Here is a 24,771-nt window from a genome sequence, read left to right on the forward strand (position 1 = left end):
GAGCCCAAAAAAATAAAGTCTGACACGGTTTCCACTGTTTCACCATCTATTTCCCATGAAGTGATGGGACCAGATGCCATGATCTTCGTTTTCTGGATGTTGAGCTTCAAGCCAACCTTTTCACTCTCCTCTTTCACTTTCATCAAGAGGCTTTTTAGTTCCTCTTCACTTTCTGCCATAAGGGTGGTGTCATCTGCATATCTGAGGTTATTGATATTTCTCCTGGCAATCTTGATTCCAGCTTGTGCTTCTTCCAGCCCAGCGTTCCTCATGATGTACTCTGCATATAAGTAAAATATAAGACTTAAAAAACACAAAATCATTATTGCATCTAAAAAATTTAACAATAGTTTTAAAATATCCCATCATTTTCAGAGTCTTAATTGTTTCAAGAATGATCATATTTATGAAAAAAAATTGAAAATTTGAACTTTGACCTGAGAATTAAGGCTATTAAGAAATGATTCTCATTTTGTCTTTGATGTAATAAGCTATTATGGTTATTATTATTTTCAGTTATTTTAAAAGAGTTTTATTATATATATTATATTCACATATATTCAGAATGTGTGATATAACTATACTGAAATATTTATGGATGAGATGGTATGATGTTTGGGATGGGCCTTGAAATAATAATACAAGAGTGGCGGTGAGTGGGTGGGGTTTAGATGAGATGAGACTGACCCTGACTTGATTATTATTGAAATTGAGGAATAGGCATATGGGGGTTTATTAAATTCCTCTGTTAGCTTTTATAGCAATATATGTTTGAAATTTTCCATAGGAAAAAAATTAATAAAAAGAGAAGCCATACTGAAATAAACATTCTAGTGCATAACTCCTTGTGCACATGTGAGGTTTTCTTGAGGGGATAAATTTGGAAGTGCAGCTTCAGCTTTCCTGGATGGTGTCAAGTTTTGCTCCCCGAAGTCAATGGCAGCCTCTGACAGACAAGGTAAGAACTGCCTCACTTTGAGGACAGTGAGTCCCATCTCTGTGTCTGCGCCTTCACACAGACTGTCCTGGTTGAGGAGGAGGAGAGGAGGAATGTGCTGACCAATATCCCTTCTTCTGAGGGTGACAGAAGTGTGACAGGATGCAGCTGGGTCAAAATAGCAATTTCTGGAACATGAGTACTTGCCTAAGTCTACCTACTGTTTGTTTTTCTACCTTTGAGCCGTTGTTTCAGGGGCACACAGTTTACAAAAATCTACATACACTATTTTTGTTTTGTTACAAAAGAAATATCTGCTCATTATAGAAATTTAAACATTGCAAATAAATAAAAAGAAGAAAATAAAAATCAGCCTAACTTACCACAACTGTATTTGGTGTTTACTTTTTCTTTGCTAATAATCTCCACTCTATTTTAAATGTGTTTTCTTAACTTTAGATGATTTTTTGTGTTATTAAACATTCTTTTACAAATAGTTTTTGATGGTAGCTTGGTATTTTGTTGTCTAGAAATGACATACTTCATTTAAATAATTCCCAATTTCCAACACTTGGATTATTTCCAGTATATCCCTATTTTTTTCTAGTTTTGCTGTATGCTCACTTTGAAGACGGACTCAGCGCTTTGACTTGTCTCCAAATAGAACCAGTCCCACTGGGAATTAGCAAATGAGACTGTTTCATGGGGGAACAGACAGCACACAAAAGAATCCTGGAAACTCAAGATTATTTAGCCACTTGATGTTTGTGGTTTCTACCCTCCATTCTTCTTTCCAGACAATAGCCCCTTCTCTCTTCTTTCTCGTTCCCAGACACATTTTACCACATTCCTCGGATGTCCAGTGTTCAGAGTTATTCATCTCTGCACATTCAACTCAGCAAAGCAAAAAGATCTGCCATCAGCAAAACTAACCATCTTGAGACAGCATTTCCTAGATCATCTGTTTTAACCAAAATGTTTCACCAAATGATTTATCAAAATATTATACAATTATACAATCTGTAGCTATTTCCTTGAGATTAATTCTTAGGGGTAGAATGGCTGTATCATAGATCATAAAAAATGTGAAGACTTTTGATGACTATTAGGAGTAAGTAAGAGGAATTAAAGAACCTCTTGATGAAGGTGAAAGAGGAGAGTGAAAAAGCTGGCTTAAAGGCAACATTCAGAAAACAAAGATCATGGCATCTGATCCTGTCACTTCATGGTAAACAGATGGAAAAACAATGGAAAGAGTCACAGAATTTATTTTCTTGGGCTCCAAAATCACTGTGGATGGTGCCTGCAGCCATGAAATTAATAGACACTTGCTCCTTGGAATAAAAGCTCTGACCAACCTAGACAGTGTATTAAAAAGCAGAGACATTACTTTGCTGACAAAGGTCCATCTAGTCAAAGCTATGGTTTTTCCAGTAGTCATGTATGGATGTGAGAGTTGGATTATAAAGAAAGCTGAGAGTCGAAGAATTGATGCCTTCAAACTGTAGTGCTAGAGGAGACTCTTGAGAGTGGCTTAGACAGCAAGGAGAGCCAACCAGTCAATCCTAAAGGAAAGCAACCCTGAATATTCATTGGAAGGACTGATACTAAAGCTGCAATACTTTGGCTACCTAATGCGAAGAACTGACTCATTGGAATAGACCCTGATGCTGGGAAAGATTGAAGGCAGGAGGGGAAGGGGAGGATAGAGGACAATATGGTTGGATGGCATCACTGACTCAATGGACATGAATTTGAGCAAACTCTGGGAGTTGGCGAAGGACAGGGGGGCTTGGCATGCTGCAGTCCATGGGGTCACAAAGAGCCAGACACAACCGAGTGACTGAACAGTAACAACAAAAACGACAAAGGTGCGTTGATTTGCTCTCTGCCAGTGCTCCTGAGCGACTGCAGTAATTAACAAGCTGAGACTTGGAGCTGCATTTCTTGGGTCCTTCTGTCACCCTGTTCTCCATCAGCATGGTTAGCTGAGCCACATCATCAGAGTTCAGCCAGGGGAGCAGAACCACTGTGCCTGTGTGCTACGTCACTTCAGTCATTCTGGCTCTTTGTGACCCTATGGGCTATAGCCTGCGAGGCCCCTCTGTTCATGAAATTCTCCAGGCAAGAATATGGGAATGGGTTGCAGGTGGATTCTTTACCACTAGTGCCATTTGGGAAGCCACCGTGAGTGGTATGGAAATGGGATTTGTGGTAGCGATAGGCTTCCCTGTGGTTCAGATGGTAAAGAATCTGCCTGCAATGTGGGAGACCCAGGTTTGACCCCTGGGTCGGGAAGATCCCCTGGAGTAGTGAATGGCTACCCACTGCAGTATTCTTGCCTGGAGAATCCCATGGATAGAGGAGTCTGGTGGACTACAGTCCATGGGGTTGCAAAGAGTCAGACACGACTGAGTGACTGACCCTTTATCTTTCACTTTCAGACTTTACACAACTATGGAAGAGCTAAGGCACTCAGGTTCTGGAAGGAGACTGGTTGGAGGATCAGAGAAAAGTTGCCAGCTAGTGACTTTGAAAGCCTATGAAGGGGAACTGTTTTGAAGGGGAACTGTTTGGTGGTTGGCCTGACATTGCTGTAGGTCATCAAGACAGGCAGTTGGGAAGAAAAGCTGGAGGTGAAGCAGAGGGAAATGAACAGATTGGAACATATGAGGGCAAACTATCTGTCTTTCACTGCATCTAACTCTGGTGATGCCGCTGACCTGTAGGAATGCTGGTGCTTATTGCTCTGAAGCCATGTGCAGGTCCGGAACTAGGAGGAACTGACTGAAGGGATCTGGCAGGAGCTGAAGGAGCTGTACAGCCTGTTGCTGCTCCAGGCTGACAAGATGAGCCAGGTCAGCAACGTGTGTGACCTGCATTCAATTTCCAAGCGTAACAGCTGCTGCTTACTTTGTGACTTCCAAATCTCATGCAAATTGCTCTTGCATACAAGTCTAGCTTGAAACTGTATGGGGAAAGGACTTTTGGGAAGAATAGGCCCAGGTTAGCTAAGAGGACACAAAGTAAAACTACAGGTGACGTCTATTAGTCAGTCTTGGAAGCATTTACTATTGACCAGGGAAGTTAAGAGATAGGTTGGTGTGAAGGATAGCAGAGTCAGAGGAATCTTGCTCATAGTTTTTCCGGTAATATAAAATATTTTTTCAGAAGCAAAAACATATTTACACCGAAGACCAAATTCTTCAGAGAAATTTTACACTTTTGAGTCAATTATAGGAGTAACTGAACCATGTAGTCTCAGGTCTGTTGCAAGAGGTATTGAAAAGCCAAGCGTAGGAATTCCACGTGTTTGCATTATTTCCCTGAAACAGACTTAGTTAAGTGACCTGAATTAACCTATGTATGGAAGCCTATATTGGAGAAGGAAATGGCAACCCACTTCAGTATTCTAGCCTGAGGAATTCCATGGACATAGGAGCCTGGAGGGCTAAAAGTCCATGGGGTCGTGAGGAGTCAGACATGATTGAGTGATTAACACACACACAAATAGAAGCTTATATGGAGAATATAAAAATATCCCCTATCAAAAATAGAATTCATTGATAATAGAGTTGCTGCTAATCTGATATCATGAAGAACTTCAGCGTAGTTGAACTTGTCTGTAACAGCGGTTTCCCTCTACCACTGGGAGAACCTGCTACATTTTATTGCTGTCATAGGATGTTTGTCATACATTCCAAACATAGGCAACAGAAAGTCTCCTTTCAGTGTTAAAGAATTCAACATTGTCAGCTCCTGAATATTCCTGCTTTGGAAGGAATTTTCAGTGGTAAACAAAAATTTTCAAGATTACCCTGTTCCGTGGCATAGTTTTATCCAGTTTTATTGACAACGGTGGTAGTGCGAGAGGTAGAGTGAGAAGGCTGAATAAAATAGGTGGCGGACTTTAAATAACTCCATCTTTGTATCTTTGCACTTATTACAGAGGTTAATTCCCACTAATTATTGATACTTCTAATATCGGTTAAAAAAAAGGTAGTCATGCTTATATCACTGCCTAACAACGTTTTTCCAACGTTTTGCACAATGGTGCTGCATTTTATTATGAAAGATCCTTAAGAAAATTTCCAAAAGGGGTCAGACATCATTGGTACAGCTCTGTAAAACTGTATTTTTTTTTTAAAAGAATATTCATACCAATTTTGGAAAAGAAAATGTCGACCCACTCCGGTACTCTTGCCTGGAGGATTCCATGGATGGAGGAGCCTGTTAGGCTGCAGTCCATGGGGTTGCGGAGAGTCAGACATGACAGAGTGACTTCATTTTCTTTCTTTCTTTCTGTAGTTCCTTTTGGAGAAGGAAATGGTAACCCACTCCAGTGTTCTTGCCTGGAGAATCCCATGGATGGGGGAGCCTGGTGGGCTGCCGTCTGTGGGGTTGCAAAGAGTCGGACACGACTGAGCAACTAACACACACACACACCAATTTTATTCCCAATGTTCCAAAACTGGAAATAATGAAATATCCAAAAGAATGGTTAAAAAATGGTGGCATATTCATAATATGACATGTTGTTGTTGTTCAGTCACTAAGTCATGTCTGACTCTTTTGTGACCCCATGGACTATAGCCTGCCAGGCTCCTTTGCCCATGGGATTTCCTGGGCAAGAATACTGGAGTGGGTTGCCATTTCTTTCTCCAGGGGATCTTCCTGATCCAGGGATTTGCATTGGCAGGTGGATTCTTTACTGCTGAGCCACCAGGGAAGCCCCAGTATGAGATGCCACAAAACATAAAGAATACATTTCAGCAACATTAAACAATATGGTGAAGGAAAGATCTTTTTTTTAACTGAAGTATAGTTGTTTTACGATGTTATGTTAATTTCTGCTGTACAGAAAAGTGATTCAGGTATATGAATGTATGTATAACTGAAATCTCTCTATATATATGTATATACACACATTTGTTTTTATATTCTTTTCCATTATGGTTTATCACAGGATATTGAGTATAGATCCTTATGCTATGTAGTAGGACCTCGCTGTTTATAGGCTTTCTATGTAATAGCCTGTATCTGCTAACCCCAAATTCCCCCTCCATCCCTTCCCCGCCACACCCCCCCTTGACAAAGTCTGTTTTTTAAGTATCTGAGTCTGTTTCTGTTTTGTAGATGTTTTTGTGCCATATTTTAGATTCCACATGTAAGTGATATCATTTGGTATTTGTCTTTCTCTTCGCTTAGAATGAGAAATATTTGACTTACTTCACTTAGAATGAGAATCTCTAGGTCCATCCATGTTGCTGCAAATGGCATTATTTCATTCTTTTTATGGCTGAGTAGCATATGTATATATGTATATGTACCACGTCCTTTTTGTCTATTCATCTGTTGATGGACATTTAGGTTGTTTCCGTGTCTTGGCTATTGTGAATAGTGCTGCTATGAACATAGGGGTGCGTGTATCTTTTTAAATTAAAGTTTTGTTCAGATATGCCCAGGAGTAGGATTGCTGAATCATATAGACACTCTATTTTTAGTTTTTTGAGGAACCTCCATAGTGTTTTCCCGTGGTGGCTGCACCAACTTACATTCCCACCAACAATTTAGGAGGTTTTCCTTTTCTCCACACCCTCTCCAGCATTTGTTGTTTATAGACTTTAATGATGGCCATTCTGACCAGTGTGGGGTGATACTGCATTATAGTTTTGATTTTCATTTTTCTAATAATTAGTAATATTGAGCATCTTTTCATGTCCCTGTTGGCCATCTGTATGTCTTCTTTGGAGAAATATCTATTTAGGTTTTCTGCCTGTTTTGATTGAATGTTTTATTTTTTGTTGCTGTTGCGTTGTATGAGCTGTTTGTATATTTTGGGAATTAAGCCCTTGTGGAAAGATATTTTTTATTATTCTCACACCTATAGATGAGACTTATGGATTATCACCACTGCTCTTAAGTGAGGTGTATTGGCCAAAGTTCTGCTGAAAATGATCCTGCTGCTGCTGCTGCTAAGTCACTTCAGTCGTGTCCGACTCTTTGCGACCCCATAGACGGCAGCTGACCAGGCTCCGCCGTCCCTGGGATTCTCCAGGCAAGAACACTGGAGTGGGTTGCCATTTCCTTCTCCAATGTGTGAAAGTGAAAAGTGAAAGTGAAGTTGCTCAGTCGTGTCCGACAGTAGTGACCCCATGGACTGCAGCCCACCAGGCTCCTCCATCCATGTGATTTTCTAGGCAAGAGTACTGGAGTGGCTTGCCATTGCCTTCTCCGGGAAAATGACCCTAGACTGAGATTAAAGGGTTCCTTCCAGAACCACACCATCAAACTGAGCTACTAGGGAGCTGCTGCCTCCAAAAATGAAAATTGCTGGTTTGGGAAGTTTCCCTACAGCTGCAGCCTGCTTCTTCAGCCTTTCTAGCAATCCTAGGAGCTCTTTATGTCCTTAACAATCTCTTTGTGTTTAAGCTAATCAAGGTGACTGCAATAAAGACCATGACTTATAGCAGTTGGCACTGGAATCTATGTTGAGGAGAAGGTGGACTTTTAAAATTTTATTTATTCATTCATTTACTCATTCATTTATATTGCAAATGGTAACTATTTAGCCAGCTGACTTTTCCAACTTTGAGAGTCAACTCAGATATAAGGGCCTTAGCAGAAAGTATCTTTTTGCCTTGGTATAGCTTTATTTCCCTCCCTGCTTTCAAAGTGGTTACCTAGCCTGAATTTACTATTGAGTCTTCCTGAAAGGTACAAAAAGCAGCCAACACTTGCCAACATACTCTGTTTTTCCCCAAAACTGTCACCCTGGTGGGCACCTTTCACCAAACCCTCCATATCAGAGAGAAAAGTAAACCTGTGGGACCATCCAGATCTGCCTCTGCCCCTTCTGGTCCTCTTCTCTTTGCAGAGAATAATTAATATTGTTTGACATCCATTGACAGAGGCTCAAACTGCACAATCTGTCTCTGGAGTCAGATCTACAGCTAGTAGGGCCTGCAACTCAGGTAATTCAGGGAATTTCTTGAGGAAAAATTATACAAAACTATAAGTAAAATGTTAGTTATCAATAGGGAATGCTTAGAATTGGAAAAAAAAAATAAACTAGATATGTAAAAAAGCAGACAAATATTAGCAACTTCATAAACTGCAGAAAATAACATTGTGGACTCTTATTTGTGTGCCTGACAAATCTCTAAAATACTTCTCCCCCACTCTGTTTTTGGCTAAATAAAAAAGGACATGTAAAGGACACATAGCAAAGTCACCAAATTCACTGAATTGAAGCCTCAGTGTGTCTCAAGCTTGCTCCATTGCCTGCACTAACTATGTTTTCCTTTATGAGGCCATCCAGCTTCCTTCCTTTTGTTTCTGTATTAGTGTCCCAATTCTCCAAATCACTTTTATCTTTTCTATTTTAATTTTCATCTACTTTTTATTGGCTGTTGTAATTCTTTTCCCCCCTTATCTTTATGATTTTGATCATCAAAAGTTTTAGTTTCTATTATCTTCTAAAGGCAAGAAAGGTTTTTTTTTTTTTTTGACACTTTAAAGCTCTGCTAATTTTTACTTTTTGATCCACATTATTGGCTTCCATCAGGGTGTTTCCCTCCTGTCATATTTCTTTTCGTAGGATCAGTGATTCTGAAAACAATACATAATCTGAAAGTAAGGTCCATATGAGTAATTGCGATGCATTTAGAAATTTCTACCAAGTTGAGTTGTGTTATATAGTTGAGTAATAAAATTACACTTATCATGGCACCTGTTGGTTGACCAGGGGTTTCCCTAATGGCTCAGATGCTAAAGAAACTTCCTGCAATGCAGGAGACCTAGGTTCAATCTGTGGGTCAAGAAGACCTCCTATAGAATTAAATGGCAACCCACTCCAGTAATCTTGCCTGGAGAAGTCCATGGACAAAGGAACTTGGCAGGCTATAGACCATGGGATTGCAAAGAGTTGGACATGACTGAGTGACTAACAATGGGTTGGTTGACCACTTGATCACCATGTATAGGAGTTTTGTCACTGGAGTAGTTTTCTTTTTCTTCTAGGCCGTTTCTGAGCATTGGTGGCGATACTGCATGCTATCTCATCAGGCATTGTTAGACTTTGTCAGGAAAGGATGTGTTAGATATGCTAAGATTCAATCTGACACCTTGGAGTACATAAAATATGGGACCTCACATGGCAACTGTTTGTACTACAATTTGTACCCTATATGTGTATCCTGTACACAGTGCAGGAATCCATTCCATTTCACATAATTTCCAACAAACATGAAAAAAATCATAAGATAGGTTTATTATTGTATCAGCTGTCTTGAGTATTCCAGATAAGAGGAATTCTGACCAGCGGTCTTCTGCTTACAATATTACATATCTGATGACTGGAAGACTTGCTCATAGTCTGGCTTCTGTCTGCACACAGTTCAGTCCTTTTTTTCCCTCCACTTATCCTCATCCTTGCAGTAGCAAGTGCCATTGGGTCCTTTGTCTCCTGATACAGTCACTGACCTAGGTCTTCAGGCTATGATATTTGGTGTTAGCACAGTGGGCACCTGGAGTATTTCTGGAAGCCATCCTTACAAAGGGAAGATTAAACCACACACAAATGTGACCGTGAACTGTGTAAACATATTCCAAGCTAAACTCAAGCTACATGTATCACCAACTCTCCTTCAGCGGTATTCAGAAATACCTGTGGCCACTCCAAAACCCCCCTACATAAAGGAAAGTGTGGTGGAGGAAAATACAGAGTGGAACGAGACCGTGGAATTGACCAATGAAGGTTAAAAATCTAATTTTTGCAAACTTTATAAAACCCATGACCACATTTTGAACTCTTGGATCTCTTGTCAGGGTCTTGGAAGGGCCAGGAGGCAAGGGTCCCTAGAAAATTCTGGGCAATTGTTCTGTAAACCTAAAACTGCTCTAAAAAATAAAGTCAAATTTTAAAAAATACATTGTGGGCATCATCACAAGAGTAAATGGGGTGGGAGATATCGTGGTGGTCACTTCTAGAAAACATATAATCTTCCTCATTGGGGTCTTCCAAGCTCCAGGCCATCTGTTATCTGGACAGAGACTCAGAATTGGTCCTGTCCTGCAGCCCTTCTCCAGTCATTGGTCTGAAAGAAGAGGGTTGTGCCCATGGGGTTGAGGTCCTCCCACTTCCAGACTCACATCCAAAGACCACAGCCGTGATGTGAATCATAGCCTTGTGATGATGAATAAGTTCATGCTCAAAATTCTCTTTCTAGAATAACTTTCAAGGGAATCCAGGAAACTGGGACATTTATTCAGGGATTTCTGTGAAAAAGGGCAGTTTTGGCTAAAAAAAAAATCAGAGCTCTAAATTGGGAATCCAGCTCCATCACTGTTAGTTGGGTGGTCTTGAGACAGTTACTTGATCTCTTTGGATCCCAGTTTTTCCAACTACTAAGCTATAATAATATTATTAAATAATGATGTGGCACTTGCTATGTGCCAGACACTGTTTTAAGTCCTTTCAGTTTACTTAGTCACTTAATAATATATATCACTCATGGTTGTCAGGTGGATTAGCCCTAAACTGAGAGCCTTATTGTTCCTGGCTTACTGTATGTTCAAAGAAAAATTTCCACTTCCAGGAGCACTTGCCCGGGAGTTATTAAAATAGAATGCCATGCTTCTTCATAGCTGGTTCTAACCTACTGAAGCTAGTAAATGACCAGGAGCCTTCAGTAGCCTGGGGGACATCAGAACCTCTCTGGGCCTAACGGAAGACTTTCCTGACCAATAAACAATGAGGCTGTATAAACCAACTCCATATAGACCTGTGGACTTATTCACTGCTCTATAGAGTTCTCAATCCTTAATAAGCATAATCACCATGAAACCTCCTGTATTACACTTAAGAATTCCTGACTTTTCCTGTTTTGTGAGTTCTCAGTTAATTTACTCACCAGTGGTTATTTCCTTGCCTGATAACTTTTTTCCCAGGCACTGATGTCTTTGTTTTCCCCTTTGATATGTAGGAAGTCAGTCAATTATTGGTGTTTTTGTTAACTTTACATGCTATTTACATATGTGTTTCTCTCTTTGGTGAGTGAGGTGAGGGATGGTGTCTTTAGGGCTGGCAATTCCTTTTCTGTACTTAGTACCCCCTGACCACTCTGCTCTTGCCAAACAAATGTAGGACTGTGGGGCAACTGGGTTGCTGAGAACTTATGCAATCTGGAGGCGGTGGGGGCGGGGGAGTTATTTTTTAAGTTAATTATTTCATCTGGCTGCACTAGGTCTTAGCTGTGGCACATTGAGGCATGTAGGATCTAGTTCCCTTCCAGGGCTCGAGCCTGGGCCCCCTGCATTGGGAGTGTGAAGACTTAGGACCACCAGGGAAGTCCCTGGGAAGGGCCTATTTAAGGAAAAGAATTTTTTAAATTTTCAGCAATTTTTTATTTTTGAACAAATACTTATTTAAGGTGAGAAAATAGAATCCAACAAATTACAAATTTAAAAAAAGTGAGAAATGACACTCTCCTGATGGAAATGCTTATGAAGGGTTCAGTTCAGTTCAGTTCAGTTCAGTCGCTCAGTTGTGTCCGACTCTCTGTGACCCCATGAATCACAGCACGCCAGGCCTCCCTGTCCACCACCAACTCCCGGAGTTCACTCAAATTCATGTCCATAGAGTCTGTGATGCCATCCAGCCATCTCATTCTCTGTCATCCCCGTCTCCTCCCGCCCCCAACCTTTCCCAGCGTGAGTTTTTTCCAGTGAGTCAACTCATTTCATGAGGTGGCCAAAGTATTGCAGTTTCAGCTTTAGCATCAGTCCTTCCAATGAACACCCAGGATTGATCTCCTTTAGAATGGACTGGTTGGATCTCCTTGCAGTACAAGGGACTCTCAAGAGTCTTCTCCAGCACCACAGTTCAAAAGCATCAATTCTTCTGTGATCAGCTTTCTTCACAGTCCAACTCTCACATCCATACATGACCACGGGAAAAACCATAGCCTTGACTAGACGGACCTTTGTTGGCAAAGTAATGTCTCTGCTTTTTAATATGCTATCTAGGTTGGTCATAACTTTCCTTCCAAGGAGTTAGCATCTTTTGGCTGCAGTCAGCATCTGAGTGATTTTCCTTTTCATATTACGAACCTCCAAAGGAGCTTATGGAGAAGGAAATTGCAACTCACTCCAGTATTCTTGTCTAGGAAATCCCATGGACAGAGGACCTGGCGGGCTGCAGCCCATGGGGTCGCAAAGAGTTGGACACTGAGCATGCTTGCAAAGGAGCTTATGTAAGTGCAGGGCCCTGAAGTTGAAGCTTTATCAGCTTCATGGCAAATCTCACTCCGATGACCACAAAACCCCCTCCCTCAGAAGTTCAGTGCTTTTGGCTTTCTTTCAGCTTCCTGTTAGAAGGTTTTGGAATTGGAGACAATGAGTTTCTTATTGGTTAGAATCTGGCCCTTTCCCTGTGGATTGCCTCCCTATTTGGAAATTAATTATCTTCTCTGAGATTTGCTTTCTTTCTTTATAAATGTAATCAGAGAACATGCAGGCTTGCCACCTGTGATTCTTATGTTAGAGGCATCAGTGATGTGAGTGACAGAGTTTAAAGTTTCTTAGCCACAAATCCAGGAAAACTCGTGTGATTTTTAGTACTGAGGTCCTAGAGGGCTCTACCCCAAAGAAATCCAATCTACAACCCTCTCTAAAAAGCAAAGTAACCGATAGGTAATTTAAGATATGGAAATTTATACTGTGTGCCTACAGACAAATAATAATGAGTGGTTTTAAGAGATAATGAATAGCATTTCCTCATGGTTGATGGGAGGAGTCTCTTTGATGACTGTTCTCCAGGTGCTTCCAGATATCTACCTGAGGGCAGTTTCTGTGACTGCCATTGTCTAGCACTTTAATGGGCCCATAGCCACTCCCTAAATGTTTGATGAATAAACACTTATATAACAAAAGATTGTTTTATAGAAGTGGTGACTAAAAATTGCACTTACAGTGCACCTATATGAACTTTATTCTGTACCCTCTTTCCCTTCTTTAAGTATAAACAACTTTTTCCTATTCTAAGATCTGGGATCTGGCCCTTGGGATCATCAGATGACTCCTTGCTGGCGATTAATCCCCTTAGTTAAGGAAAAGCAAATGGATAAAGGCCTTGTACTTTCTGGTTTGGAAAAGCAGGTTGGCCCCAAGGTGGGGTTGGATTTCAGGGCCTGAAAAGGACCAGAGCTCAGGTCCGAGTGACAAGGCCTGAAGAGCATGAAGCCTGGCTCCTGAAGTGGTAGGACCTGCGGGCACGGGAGGTGATATGCAGTTGTCTGGGCCAGCAGACAGCTTCAGGAAACCCGTCCCTGGAGGAGCAATGAGGGGGCCACACAGCAGACCCCTAGCTCTCTGCAAGGAGCAAGGGCAGCCAGGAAGCAGATGCTGAGAGATTCCCTGCCCATCTCTGGATTCTGTGAGCCCCCAATGATGAGGGAAAGGGAAGCGTAGTTGGACTGGAAAAGAGACAGGTGGCCTTTCCACCAGGTCAGGAGAGTGGTACCTGAGAAAAGCAGTAAAAGACGTGTGACACCATTCATGTCCCTGCTGAGGGGACCAGGGGGACAGAGGAACAAACAGGCAAGCACTTTTTACTTCATCAGGGGAGACTAGTTGAAAGCTGCTTCGTAGTTTGGCAGGCTTCAGCGTGGAAAGCAATCTCAGAAGTGGAGGAGGAGTCTGGTTGGTGATGAGTTGGGTCACTGGGCTGGAGCACTCACTGGACACCCCTGGGGGGTGCGATGGGCAATAGGGATGGAGGAAGAGCATGAGGGAAATTGAAGCCCTTGGGCAGACATTTGAGTTTCCTGCAGGGTACTGGCAGGACTCAGGGAAAGGTTCTGATTCATGCCTGTCAGAATGTGGTGGCTGTGGAAGGCAGGTTCGAGGGGTTGGGCGTGGCCTCCAGGAAGCACCGGGTTATTCTGGAGATTTTAATTATAATTTATGCCATAAAACATCCGGAGTAGTTTTTATGCTCTATTTTGGTGCTGAGAAGCCTGGTAGGCTAGAGTCCATGGGGTCGCAAAGAGTCGGACACGACTGAGCGACTTCACTTTCACTTTTCAGTGCCTTTTGGGGTTCCTCAGAGCCTGTGCTCTTCCTGGGACCAAGCAAGTTATCATTGAAGACCCTTTGGGAAAACTTTTACCTGAAGGTACCAGAGGATCTGGGCTTCCCAGGTAGCTCAGATGGTAAAGAGTCTGCCTGCAATGCAGGAGACCCAGGTTCAGTCCTTGGGTTGGGAAGATCCCCTGGAGAAGGGAATGGCAACCCACTCTAGTATTCTTGCCTGGAGAATTCCATGGACAGAGGAGTCTGGTGGGCTATAGTCCATGGGGTTGCAAAGAGTCAGACACGACTGAGAGATATACATACCAGAGGATCTGCTTCAGGCTCAATATAGCCATCTTTTCAGATCTTTGTCCAAGGTGCTCTGGTGTAAGTGTTCTTGGATATTAGACCAGGCGTCCTGGGGACAATTAAGCCACATCCCTCTATTTGAGGCAGTCTCAAGGTACTAAAATAATCCCAGCTTCCAGGGCCATTCTCCACATTTCCCCAACTCTTGGACCAGGTAGTTGTGTGGTGATTTGCAGAATGTATCAGGAAGCCCCAGAAACCTGCATTTTAGACAGGAATTTTTAATTTTATTTTTAAAAAATGTATTTATTTATTTTAATTGGAGGATAATGACTTTACAATATTGTGATGGTTTTTACCATACATCAACATGAACTGGTCATAGTCGTGTGTCCCCTCCCTCCTGAATCTCCTCCCACCTCCCTTCCCAATCCCCTCCCACCTCCCTTCCCATCCCTTCAGGTTGTCACAGAGGACCAGCTTTGGGTTCCCTGCATCATACACCAAACTACCACTGGCTGTCTATTTTACATATGGTAATGTATATGTTTCAATGCTATTCTCCCCAATCATCCCACCTGCTTCTTTTCCCACTGAGTCCAAAAGTCTGTTCTTTACATCAGTGTCTCCTTTGCTGCCCTGCACGTAGGATGGTCAGTACCGTCTTTGTTAATTTACGATATTTGTCTTTCTCTTTCTGACTTACTTCACTCTGTAATAGGTTCTAGGTTCATCCACCTCATTAGAACTGATTCAAACGCATTCTTTTTTATAGCTGAGTTATATCCCATTGTGTATATGTGTGTATATGTACCACAACTTTCTTATCCATTCACCTGCTGATGGACATCTAGGTTGCATCCATATTCTAGCTACTGTGAATAGTGTTGCAATGAACATTGGGGTACAGGTGCCTTTTTCAATTCTGGTTTCCTCAGGGTATGTGCCCAGCAGTGGGATTGCTGGGTCATATGGTAGTTTTATTCCTAGTTTTTTAAGGAAGGAATTTTTTTATTAAATATTTTTTATTAATGTGGACCATTTATAAAAAAGTCTTTATTGAATTTGTTACAATGTTGCTTCTGTTTTGTGTTTTGGTGTTTTTGGCCACAAGGCATGTGGGATCTTAGCTGCTGGGCCAGGAATCAAAGGCAAAGTCTTAACCACTGGACTTCCAGGGAAGTCCCAACAGGAATTTTTGAAACCCTTCAATGGCACGCCTTGATGATGGGAATTCTGTAACAGACAGACATGTCTTCTCTTTGTTTTCAGAGCAGAAGATTTCCTGCCTTTGTGTGTTCTCTGGGGTGTTGGGCAATCAGGCTGGCTTTATCATAGCACTTTGCAGCTGTGATTTATGTAACAATTCATTTCAAGAAGTGCTATTTCTTTAAGATCCTGCAGTAAATTGAGACGAGATGATAATGCATTTTTAAAGTACTTAAAGTGAGATAGGGACTCAAGTGAGGTCACATGTGTTAAATGTTACATGGAGCTGTTGACAGTCAGCATTAAGATTCTTGGCATTTAAGTAAATTATGGGTGAGGGAAAAGGGTTCCATCAAGTCACCTGTTGACATGAAACTCTCAGTAATTCTCTGTGTAGCAGCCTTGCTTAGCAAAGAAGGGCCATGAGTTCACAGGGACTCTTGGCAGCTTTTTGTAGATTCATTGTCTATACATGGGCAACAGTTTCGGGAGGAAGGGAGTTTTGTCATCACTTCACTCTCTTCTCTTTCCCTCCTGCTTGGGATTCTGCATTAGGAAGGAAGCAGCCCAGTGCTTCTTTTCATTTTATGTTATAACATTACCATCACAGTGAGCAGGCTTTAGGTAATAGAGAGTTTTCCATCCTCAGCCTATAGCCTGGCATTTTGAGTAACATTGTTGAGAATCTCATACAATAAGACATGTGAAATAAATTCTTTTGGAATATGTTATGTTAGGTTTGAGTCGCTTAGAAAAACCAAATGTTCTTGTATGATACATGGATATATTTCCTTTCTATTCTCTCTCTTTAAAAAAAATATCTTCCTCTTTTAGATTCTTTCTTTTCTAGTTAAATTTATGTATTTAACAAGTAGCATTTGAATCTATTTTTAAACTCAAATACATCATCTTTTAAAAAAAGTCTCTCCTTTAAATTTTTTTCTGATTAGAAAAGCAATCTGTTTTAATTGAAGAAAATTTAGAAAAATGCTACAAGTTCTAAAGGAAAAAATTTATTTTTTTTAATTTCCTTTTAAAAAATTTATTTATTTTAATTGGAAGCTAATTACTTTACAATATTGTATTGGTTTTGCCATACATTGACATGAATCCACCCTGGGTGTACATGTGTTCCCCATCTTGAACCCCCCCTCACCTCCCTCCCCATACCATCCCTCTGGGTCATCCCAGTGCACCTGCCCTGAGCATCCTGTATCATGCATCGAACCTGGACTGGCGATTTGTTTCACATATGATAATATACATGTTTCAATGCCATTCTCCCAAATCATCCCACCCTCGCCCTCTCCCACAGAGTCCAAAAGACTGTTCTATACACCTGGGTCTCTTTTGCTGTCTTAACAGGGTTATTGTTACCATCTTTCTAAATTCCATATATATGTGTTATTATACTGTATTGGTGTTTTTCTTTCTGGCTTACTTCACTCTGTATAATAGGCTCCAGTTTCATCCACCTCATTAGAACTGATTCAAATGTATTCTTTTTAATGGCTGAGTAATACTCCATTGTGTATATGTACCACAGCTTTCTTATCCATTTGTCTGCAGATGGACATCTAGGTTGCTTCCATGTCCTGGCTATTATAAACAGTGATGCGATGAACATTGGGGTACTTGTGTCTCTTTCAATTCTGGTTTCCTCTGTGTGTACGCCCAGGAGTGGGATTGCTGGGTCATATGGCAGTTCTATTTCCAGTCTTTTAAGGAATCTCCACACTGTTCTCCATAGTGATTGTACTAGTCTGCATTCCCACCAACAGTGTAAGAGGGTTCCCTTCTCTCCACACCCTCTCCAGCATTTATTGCATGTAGACTTTTGGATAGCAGCCATTCTGTCTGGTGTGAAATGGTACCTCATTGTGATTTTGTTTTGCATTTCTCTGATTATGAGTGATGTTGAGCATCTTTTCATGTGTTTGTTAGCCATCTTTATGTCTTCTTTGGAGAAATGTCAGTTTAGTTCTTTGGCCCATTTTTTTGTTGGGTTGTTTATTTTTCTGGAATTGAGCTGCAGGAGGTGCTTGTATATTTTTGAGATTAATCGCCAGTTGCTTCAACATTCTTCTTATAACATCCAAATGGTAACTTCACCTCTCATTTTAGACATAAGAAACATCTAAGCCATATGCTACATGTTTATGGTTGAACAGTTGATTTGCATGTTATATTTATATTAAATAAAGGGCTTTAATGACTGGATATGTTTTTTTCTTTTTAATTTATTATTTTATTGAAGGATAATTTTTTACAGAATTTTGTTGTTTTCTGTCAAACCTCAATGTGAATCAACCATAAGTATACATATATCCCTTCCCTTTTGAACCTCCCTCCCATCTCCCTCCCCATCCCACCCCTCTAGGTTGATGCAGAGCCCCTGTTTGAGTTTCCTGAGCCATACAGCAAATTCCTGTTGGCTCTCTATTTTACATATGGTAGTGTAAGTTTCCATGTTACTCTTTCCATACATCTCACCCTCTCCTCCCCTCTCCTCATGTCCATAAGTCTATTCTCTATGTCTGTTTCTCCATTGCTGCCCTGTAAGTAAATTCATCAGTACCATTTTTCTAGATTCCGTATACGTGCATTAGAACATGATACTTCTTTCTCTTTCTGACTCACTTTACTCTGTATAATAGGTTCTAGGCTCATCATCAGAACTGATTCAAATGTGTTCCATTATATGCCTGAGTAATATTCCATTGTGTATATGTACCACAAATTATTTATCCATTCATCTGTCGATGGACATCTAGGTTGCGTCCATGTTCTAGCTATTGTAAATAGTGCTGCAGTGAACAATAGGATACACGTGTCTTTTTCAATTTTGCTTTCCTCAGGGTATATTCCTAGGAGTGGGATTCCTGGGTCATATGGTGGTTTTATTCCTAGTTTTTTTTAAGGAATCTCCATACCATTTTCCATAGTGGCTGCATCAATTTATATTCCCACCAACAGTGCAAGAGCTTTCCCTTTTCTCTACACCCTCTCCAGCATTTATTGTTTGTAGACTTTTTGCTGAGGGCCATTCTGACCGGTGTGAGGTGATATCTCACTGTGGTTTTGATTTGCATTTCTCTAATAATAAGTGATGTGGAGCATCTTTTCATGTTTTTGTTAGCCATCTGTATGTCTTCTTTGGAGAAATGTCTGTTTAGGTCTTTTTTTCACTTTTTGTTTGGGTTGTTTGCTTTTCTGGCATTGAGTTGTATGAGCTGCTTATATATTTTGGAAATTAATCCTTTGTCAGTTATTTCATTTGGTCTTATTTTCTCCCATTCTGAGGGTTGTCTTTTCACCTTGCTTATAGTTTCCTTTGCTGTGCAAAAGCTTTTAAGTTTAATCAGGTTTATTTTTATTTATTTAATTATTGTTTATTTTTGTTTTTATTTACATTATTCTAGGAAGTGGATCATAGAGGATCTTGCTTTGATTTATTGTCAAGTGTTCTGCCTATGTTTTCCTCTAAGTTTGTAGTTTCTGGCCTTACATTTAGGTCTTTAATTCATTTTGAATTTATCTTTCTATGGTGTTAGGAAGTGTTTTAATTTCATTCTTTTACATGCTGTCCAGTTTTCCCAGAACCATTTATTGAAGAGAGTGTCTTTGCCCCATTGTATATTCTTGTCTTTGTCAAAAATAAGGTATCCATAAGGTATCCATTTCTGGGCTTTCTCTCTTGTTCCATTGGTCTATATTTCTGTTTTTGTGCCAGTACCATACTGTCTTGATGACTGTAGCTTTGTAGTATAACTTGAAGTCAGGAAGGTTGATTCCTCCAGCTCCATTCTTCTTTCTCAAGACTGCTTTGGCTATTTGGGGTCATTTGTGTTTCCATATGAATTGTGAAATTTTTGTGTTCTAGCTCTGTGAAAAATGCCATTGGTAATTTGATAAGGATTGCTTTGAATCTGTAGATTACATTTGGTAGTATAGTCATTTTCACAATATTGATTCCCCCTACCCAGGAACAAGGAATATCTCTCTTTCTGTTTATGTTGTCTTTGATTTCTTTCATCAGTGTCTTATAATTTTCTTTGTACAGTTCTTTTGTCTCCTTAGGTAAATTTATTCCTAGATATTTAATTCTTTTTGTGGCAATGGTGAATGGGATTGATTCCTTAATTTCTCTTTCTATTTTTCATTGTTGGTATATAGAAATGCAAGTGATTTCTGTGTATTGATTTTGCATCCTGCAACTTTGCTAAATTCACTGATTAGCTCTAGCATTTTCTGATACTGTCTTTATGGTTTTCAATGTACAGTATCATGTTATCTGCAAACAGTGAGAGCTTTACTTCTTTTCTAATCTCCATTCTTTTTATTACTTTTTCTTCTCTGATTGCTGTAGTTAGGACTTCCAGAACTATGTTGAATAATAGTGGTGAAAGTGGACACCCTTGTCTTGTTCCTGATCTCAGGGGGAATGCTTTCAGTTTTTCACCATTGAGAATAATGTTTGCTGTAAGCTTATCATATATGGCCTCTACTATGTTGAGGTAGGTTCCTTCTATGCCCATTTTTGAAGAATTATAATCATAAATGGGTTTTGTCAAAGGCTTTTTCTGCTTCTATTGAGGTTATCATATGGTTTTTATCTTTCAATTTGTTAATATGGTGTATCACACTGATTGATTTGCATATATAGAACGATTTGCTTTCTTGGAATAAGCACAGCTTGATCATAGTGTATGAACTTTTTGATGTATTGCTGAATTCTGTCTGCTAAAATTTTTAGCAAAAATATTTTTGTTGAGGTTTTTGCATCTATGTTCATCAGGGATATTGGCCTGTAGTTTTTTTTGTGTGTCTTTGTCTGGTTTTGGTATCAGGGTGATGGTGGCCTCGTGGAATGAGTTTGGAAGTGTTCCTTCCTCTGCAACATTTTGAAAGGGTTTTTAGAAGGATAGACATTAGCTCCTGTCTAAATGTTTGATAGAATTCTCTTGTGAAGCCATCTGGTCCTGAATTTTGTTTTTTGGGAGACTTTTGATCACAGTTTCAGTGCTTGTAATTGGGATGTTCATAATTTCCATTTCTTCCTAGTTCAGTCTTGGAAGATTGGACTTTTCTAAGAACCTGTACATTTCTTCCAGATTATCCATTTTATTGCCATGCAGTTGTTTGTAATAGTCTCCTATAATCCTTTGTATTTCTGCATTGTCTGTTGTAACCTCTCCTTTTTCATTTCCAATTTTGTTGATTTGATTTTTCTCTTTTTTCTTGATGAGTCTGGCTAAAAGTTTGTCAGTTTTGTTTATCTTCTCAAAGAATCAGATTTTAGTTTTATTAATCTTTACTATTGTTTCTTCCATTTTTTTTCATTTATTTCTGCTAAGATCTTTATGATTTCTTTCCTTCTACTAATTTTGCTTTTTTCTTCTTCTTCTTTTTCCAGTTGCTTTAGGTGTAAAGTTAGGTTGTCTATTCAATGTTTTTCTTGTTTCTTGACGCAGGATTGTATTGCCATAAACTTCTCTCTTAGAACTGCTTTTCTTACATCCCATAGATTTTGAGTTGTCATGTTTTCATTGTCATTTGTTTCTAGAAATTTTTTGATTTCCCTTTTGACCTCTTCAGTAACCTGTTGGTTATTTAGAAATGTGTTGTTTAATCTCCATGTGTTTGTGTTTCTTACAGTTTTTTCTTGTAATTGATATCTAGTTCATAGAGTTGTGGTCGGAGAAGATGCTTGATACAACTTCAGTTTTCTTAAATTTACTGAGGTTTGATTTGTGACCCAAGATGTGGTCTATCCTGGAGAATGTTCTATATGCATTTGAGAAGAAGGTGTATTCTTCTGCATTTAGATGGAATGTCTGGAAGATATCAATGAGATCCATCTCATCTAATGTATCATTTAAGACTTGTGTTTCCTTATTAATTTTCTGTTTTGATGATCTGTCCATTGGTGTGAGTGGGGTGTTAAAGTCTCCTACTATTATTGTGTTACTGTCAGTTTTTCCTTTTATGTCTGTTAGTGTTTGTCTTCTGTATTGAGGTACTCCTATGTTGGGTGCATAGATATTTAAAATTGTTTTGTCTTCCTCTTGGGTTGATCCCTTGATCATTATGTAGTGTCCTTTCTTTTTTTTTTTTCTCTCTAGCTAGCTATTTACTTTCTAAATAAAATAAACCAAAAACATCTCAAAATTTTTACAGGTTATGCAGAAGAGAGGGAAGGATTTTTTATGAGCCATGCAGCTAAGAGATGGAGTTGATTAGGGGAATATACTACTACCGTAAGTTTAAGCATATTATGCCTTTTGTAAGGCTCTCTGTAAATCACCATAGAAGGTGATTAAAGTGCTTGCCATAGCTGTATCTACTGAAGACTGGGGAATCATTCCACGCAGATCTGTCTGAATATAGCCTGTCAAAAGACTCTGGCTTGGACTCTCTTTAAGAGGAACACAAAACCAACCACAGGGATGGTTATATCCACGAACAAATTCTGATCTCTTTTCACTCCAGTCAAGACTTATCCCACAGGATAAAAGCCCTTCTTTGTAGCCCACAGTATAGGAGAAGTCAACAAACTCTCTTGGGGAGATTATATTCCACAGCTGACCCGCAGTTGTATAATGCATCACACAGCAATTCTCTTCAAAGTGCTCCAAAATATCCAAACAGGTCATTAAGCTGTCCCAATCCAAGCGACAGGGACCTGGGCGTATGTGGTCTATTACACTATTGACAACATCGTCTATCACACCTTGGGCTTTGAAGTATAGAAGATATATGATTCAGTTCAGTTCAGACACTCGGTCATGTCTGACTCTTTGCAACCCCATGGACTGCAGCACACCAGGCCTCCCTGTCCATCACCAACTCCCAGAGTTTACTCAAACTCATGTCCATTGAGTCGGTGATGCCATCCAACCATCTCATCCTCTGTCATCCCCTTCTCCTCCCGCCTTCAATCTTTTCCTGGAATCAGGGTCTTTTCCAATGAGTCAGTTCTTCACATCAGGTGGCCAAAGTATTGGAGTTTCAGCTTCAGCATCAGTCCTTCCAATGAATATTCAGGATTGATCTCCTTTAGGATGGACTGGTTGAACCTCTTTGCAGTGCAAGGGACTCTGAAGGCTCTTCTCCAACACCACAGTTCAAAAGCATCAATTCTTTGGTGCTCAGCTTTCTTTATAGTTCAACTCTCACATCTATACATGACTACTAGAAAAACCATAGCCTTGACTAGACGAGCTTTGTTGGAACCATTGTTGAAACAATGAGATAAAGACAATCCAAAGAAAATATGGACAAAGGACTAGACTGACCTGAAAGACCAATAAACAGATATCCATTAAATTCTTCTGATGGTTTCCTCCAAATTATTACATCTTTCGTCTTCTTAGCAACTCGCCACTTTTCATCTTCAAGGCTGTGGTACTGGATAAGAGTGTTTTTAAGTCTAGTCGCCAAAACAGTTGCATCAGGCAGGGCTTCCATTTGTTCTTCCTTGCTATAATTTGCAGTAGTTGTTGATGTTGACAGAGGCTCTCCTTGGTCAGGCTCCTCTGAGTCCTCTTCGTGATGAAGCCTAGCTTGGAAAGCTGGTGGCTCAGGGGTAAAGAATCCACCGCTCCTCGGGGCGCTCGGAGGACCAAGAAGCGAGCAGGCGCCCGGGGCCGACGCGCCTGTAGTGTCCTTTCTTATCTCTTGTAATCTTCTTTATTTTAAGGTCTATTTTATCTGATATGAGGATTGTTACTCCAGCTTTCTTTTGCTTTCCATTTGCATGGAATATATTTTTTCCATTTTCTCACTTTCAGTCTATATGTGTCTTGAGGTCTGAAGTGCGTTTTGTTGTAGACAGCATATATATGTGTCTTGTTTTGTATCCATTCAACCATCTGTGTCTTTTGGTTGGAGCATTTAATCCATTTACATTTAAAATAATTATTGATATATATGTTCCTATTGCCATTTTCTTAATTGTTTGGGGTTGATTTTGTAGATCTTTTTTCTTCTGTTGTATTTCTTGACTATACAAGTCTCTTTAATATTTGTTGTAAAGCTGGTTTGGTGGTACTGAATTCTCTTAACTTTTGCTTGTCTGGAAAGCTTTTTATTTCTCCATCAATTTTGAATGAGATCCTTGACAAATACAATAATCTTGGCTGTAGATTTTTCCCTTTCAGCAATTTAAACATATCCTGCCATTCCCTTCTGGCCTGCAGAGTTTCTGCTGAAAGATCAGCTGCTAAACATATGTGATTTCCCTTGCATGTTACATGTTGCTTCTCCCTTGCTGCGTTTAATATTCTTTCTTTGTGTTTAGTCTTGGTTAGTTTGATTGGTATGTGTCTTGGTGTGTTTCTCCTTGGATTTACCCTGTTTGGGACTCTTCGTGCCTCTTGGACTTGTTGACTATTTCCTTTTCCATGTTGGGGCAATTTTCAACTATAATCTCTTCAAAAATTTTCTCATACTCCTTTCTTTTTCTGGAACCCCTGTAATTCAAATGTTGGTGCATTTGACATTGTCTCAGAGATCTCTGGGACTATCTTCAGTTCTTTTCATTCTTTTTACTTTATTCTGCTCTTCAGAAGTTATTTCCACTATTTTATCTTCCAGCTCACTGATTCGTTCTTCTGCTTCAGATATTCTGCTGTTGATTGCTTCTAGAGTATTTTCAATTTCAGTAACTGTGTTGTTTGTCTCTGCGTCGTTATTATTTAATTCCTCTAGGTCTTTGTTCATTGACTCTTGCATTTTCTCCATTTTGTTTTCAAGGTTTTTTATCATCTTTACTATCATTATTCTGAATTATTTTTCAGGTAGTATGTCTATTTCCTCTTTATTTATTTGGACTTCTTTGCTTCTAGTTTGTTCCTTCATTTGTGTAGTATTTCTCTGCCTTTTCATTATTTTTTTTAAACTTATTGTGTTTGAGGTCTCCTTTCCACAGGCTTCAAGGTTGAATTCTTTCTTTTGGTTTCTGAGAGACACCAGCCCCAGCAGCGCAGATGCTAGAGACGCTGGCCCCAGCGGCGCAGACGCGAGAGACCCACGCAAAGAGGTGCGGCCGTGAGGAGCTACCCCACGCCTGAGGCCAGGGCCAGAGGCCGAAAGGAGCTACCCCACATCCAACAGGTGGTGGCTGTGCGGGCGCAGGAGGGCCGAGAGGAGCTACTCCACGTTCAAGGTCAGGGGGGCGGCCTTGAGGAGATACCCCTCATCCAAGGTAAGGTGCAGTGGCTGCACTTTGCTGGAGCGGC

The 24,771-nt window shown here is 40.1% G+C and overlaps 1 protein-coding gene across 1 annotated transcript; it reads right to left on the reverse strand.

The window, feature by feature from the left end:
* Positions 1-21,654: 21,654 nt before the first annotated feature.
* Positions 21,655-23,142, reverse strand: LOC129557376 (stAR-related lipid transfer protein 4-like). The gene is made up of 2 exons (XM_055427928.2): positions 22,837-23,142; positions 21,655-22,268 (listed from the first exon to the last, which is right to left on the reverse strand). The coding sequence occupies exons 1-2, from the start codon at positions 22,997-22,999 to the stop codon at positions 21,805-21,807; spliced, it is 627 nt and encodes a 208-aa protein (XP_055283903.2). The 5' UTR covers positions 23,000-23,142; the 3' UTR covers positions 21,655-21,804.
* Between the last annotated feature and the right edge of the window lie 1,629 nt (positions 23,143-24,771).

The sequence above is a fragment of the Moschus berezovskii genome, chromosome 7 (genome assembly GCF_049115385.1).
Source record: "Moschus berezovskii isolate FMDL1 chromosome 7, NW_MosBer_1.0, whole genome shotgun sequence".
In the NCBI taxonomy this organism is placed as follows: domain Eukaryota; kingdom Metazoa; phylum Chordata; class Mammalia; order Artiodactyla; family Moschidae; genus Moschus; species Moschus berezovskii.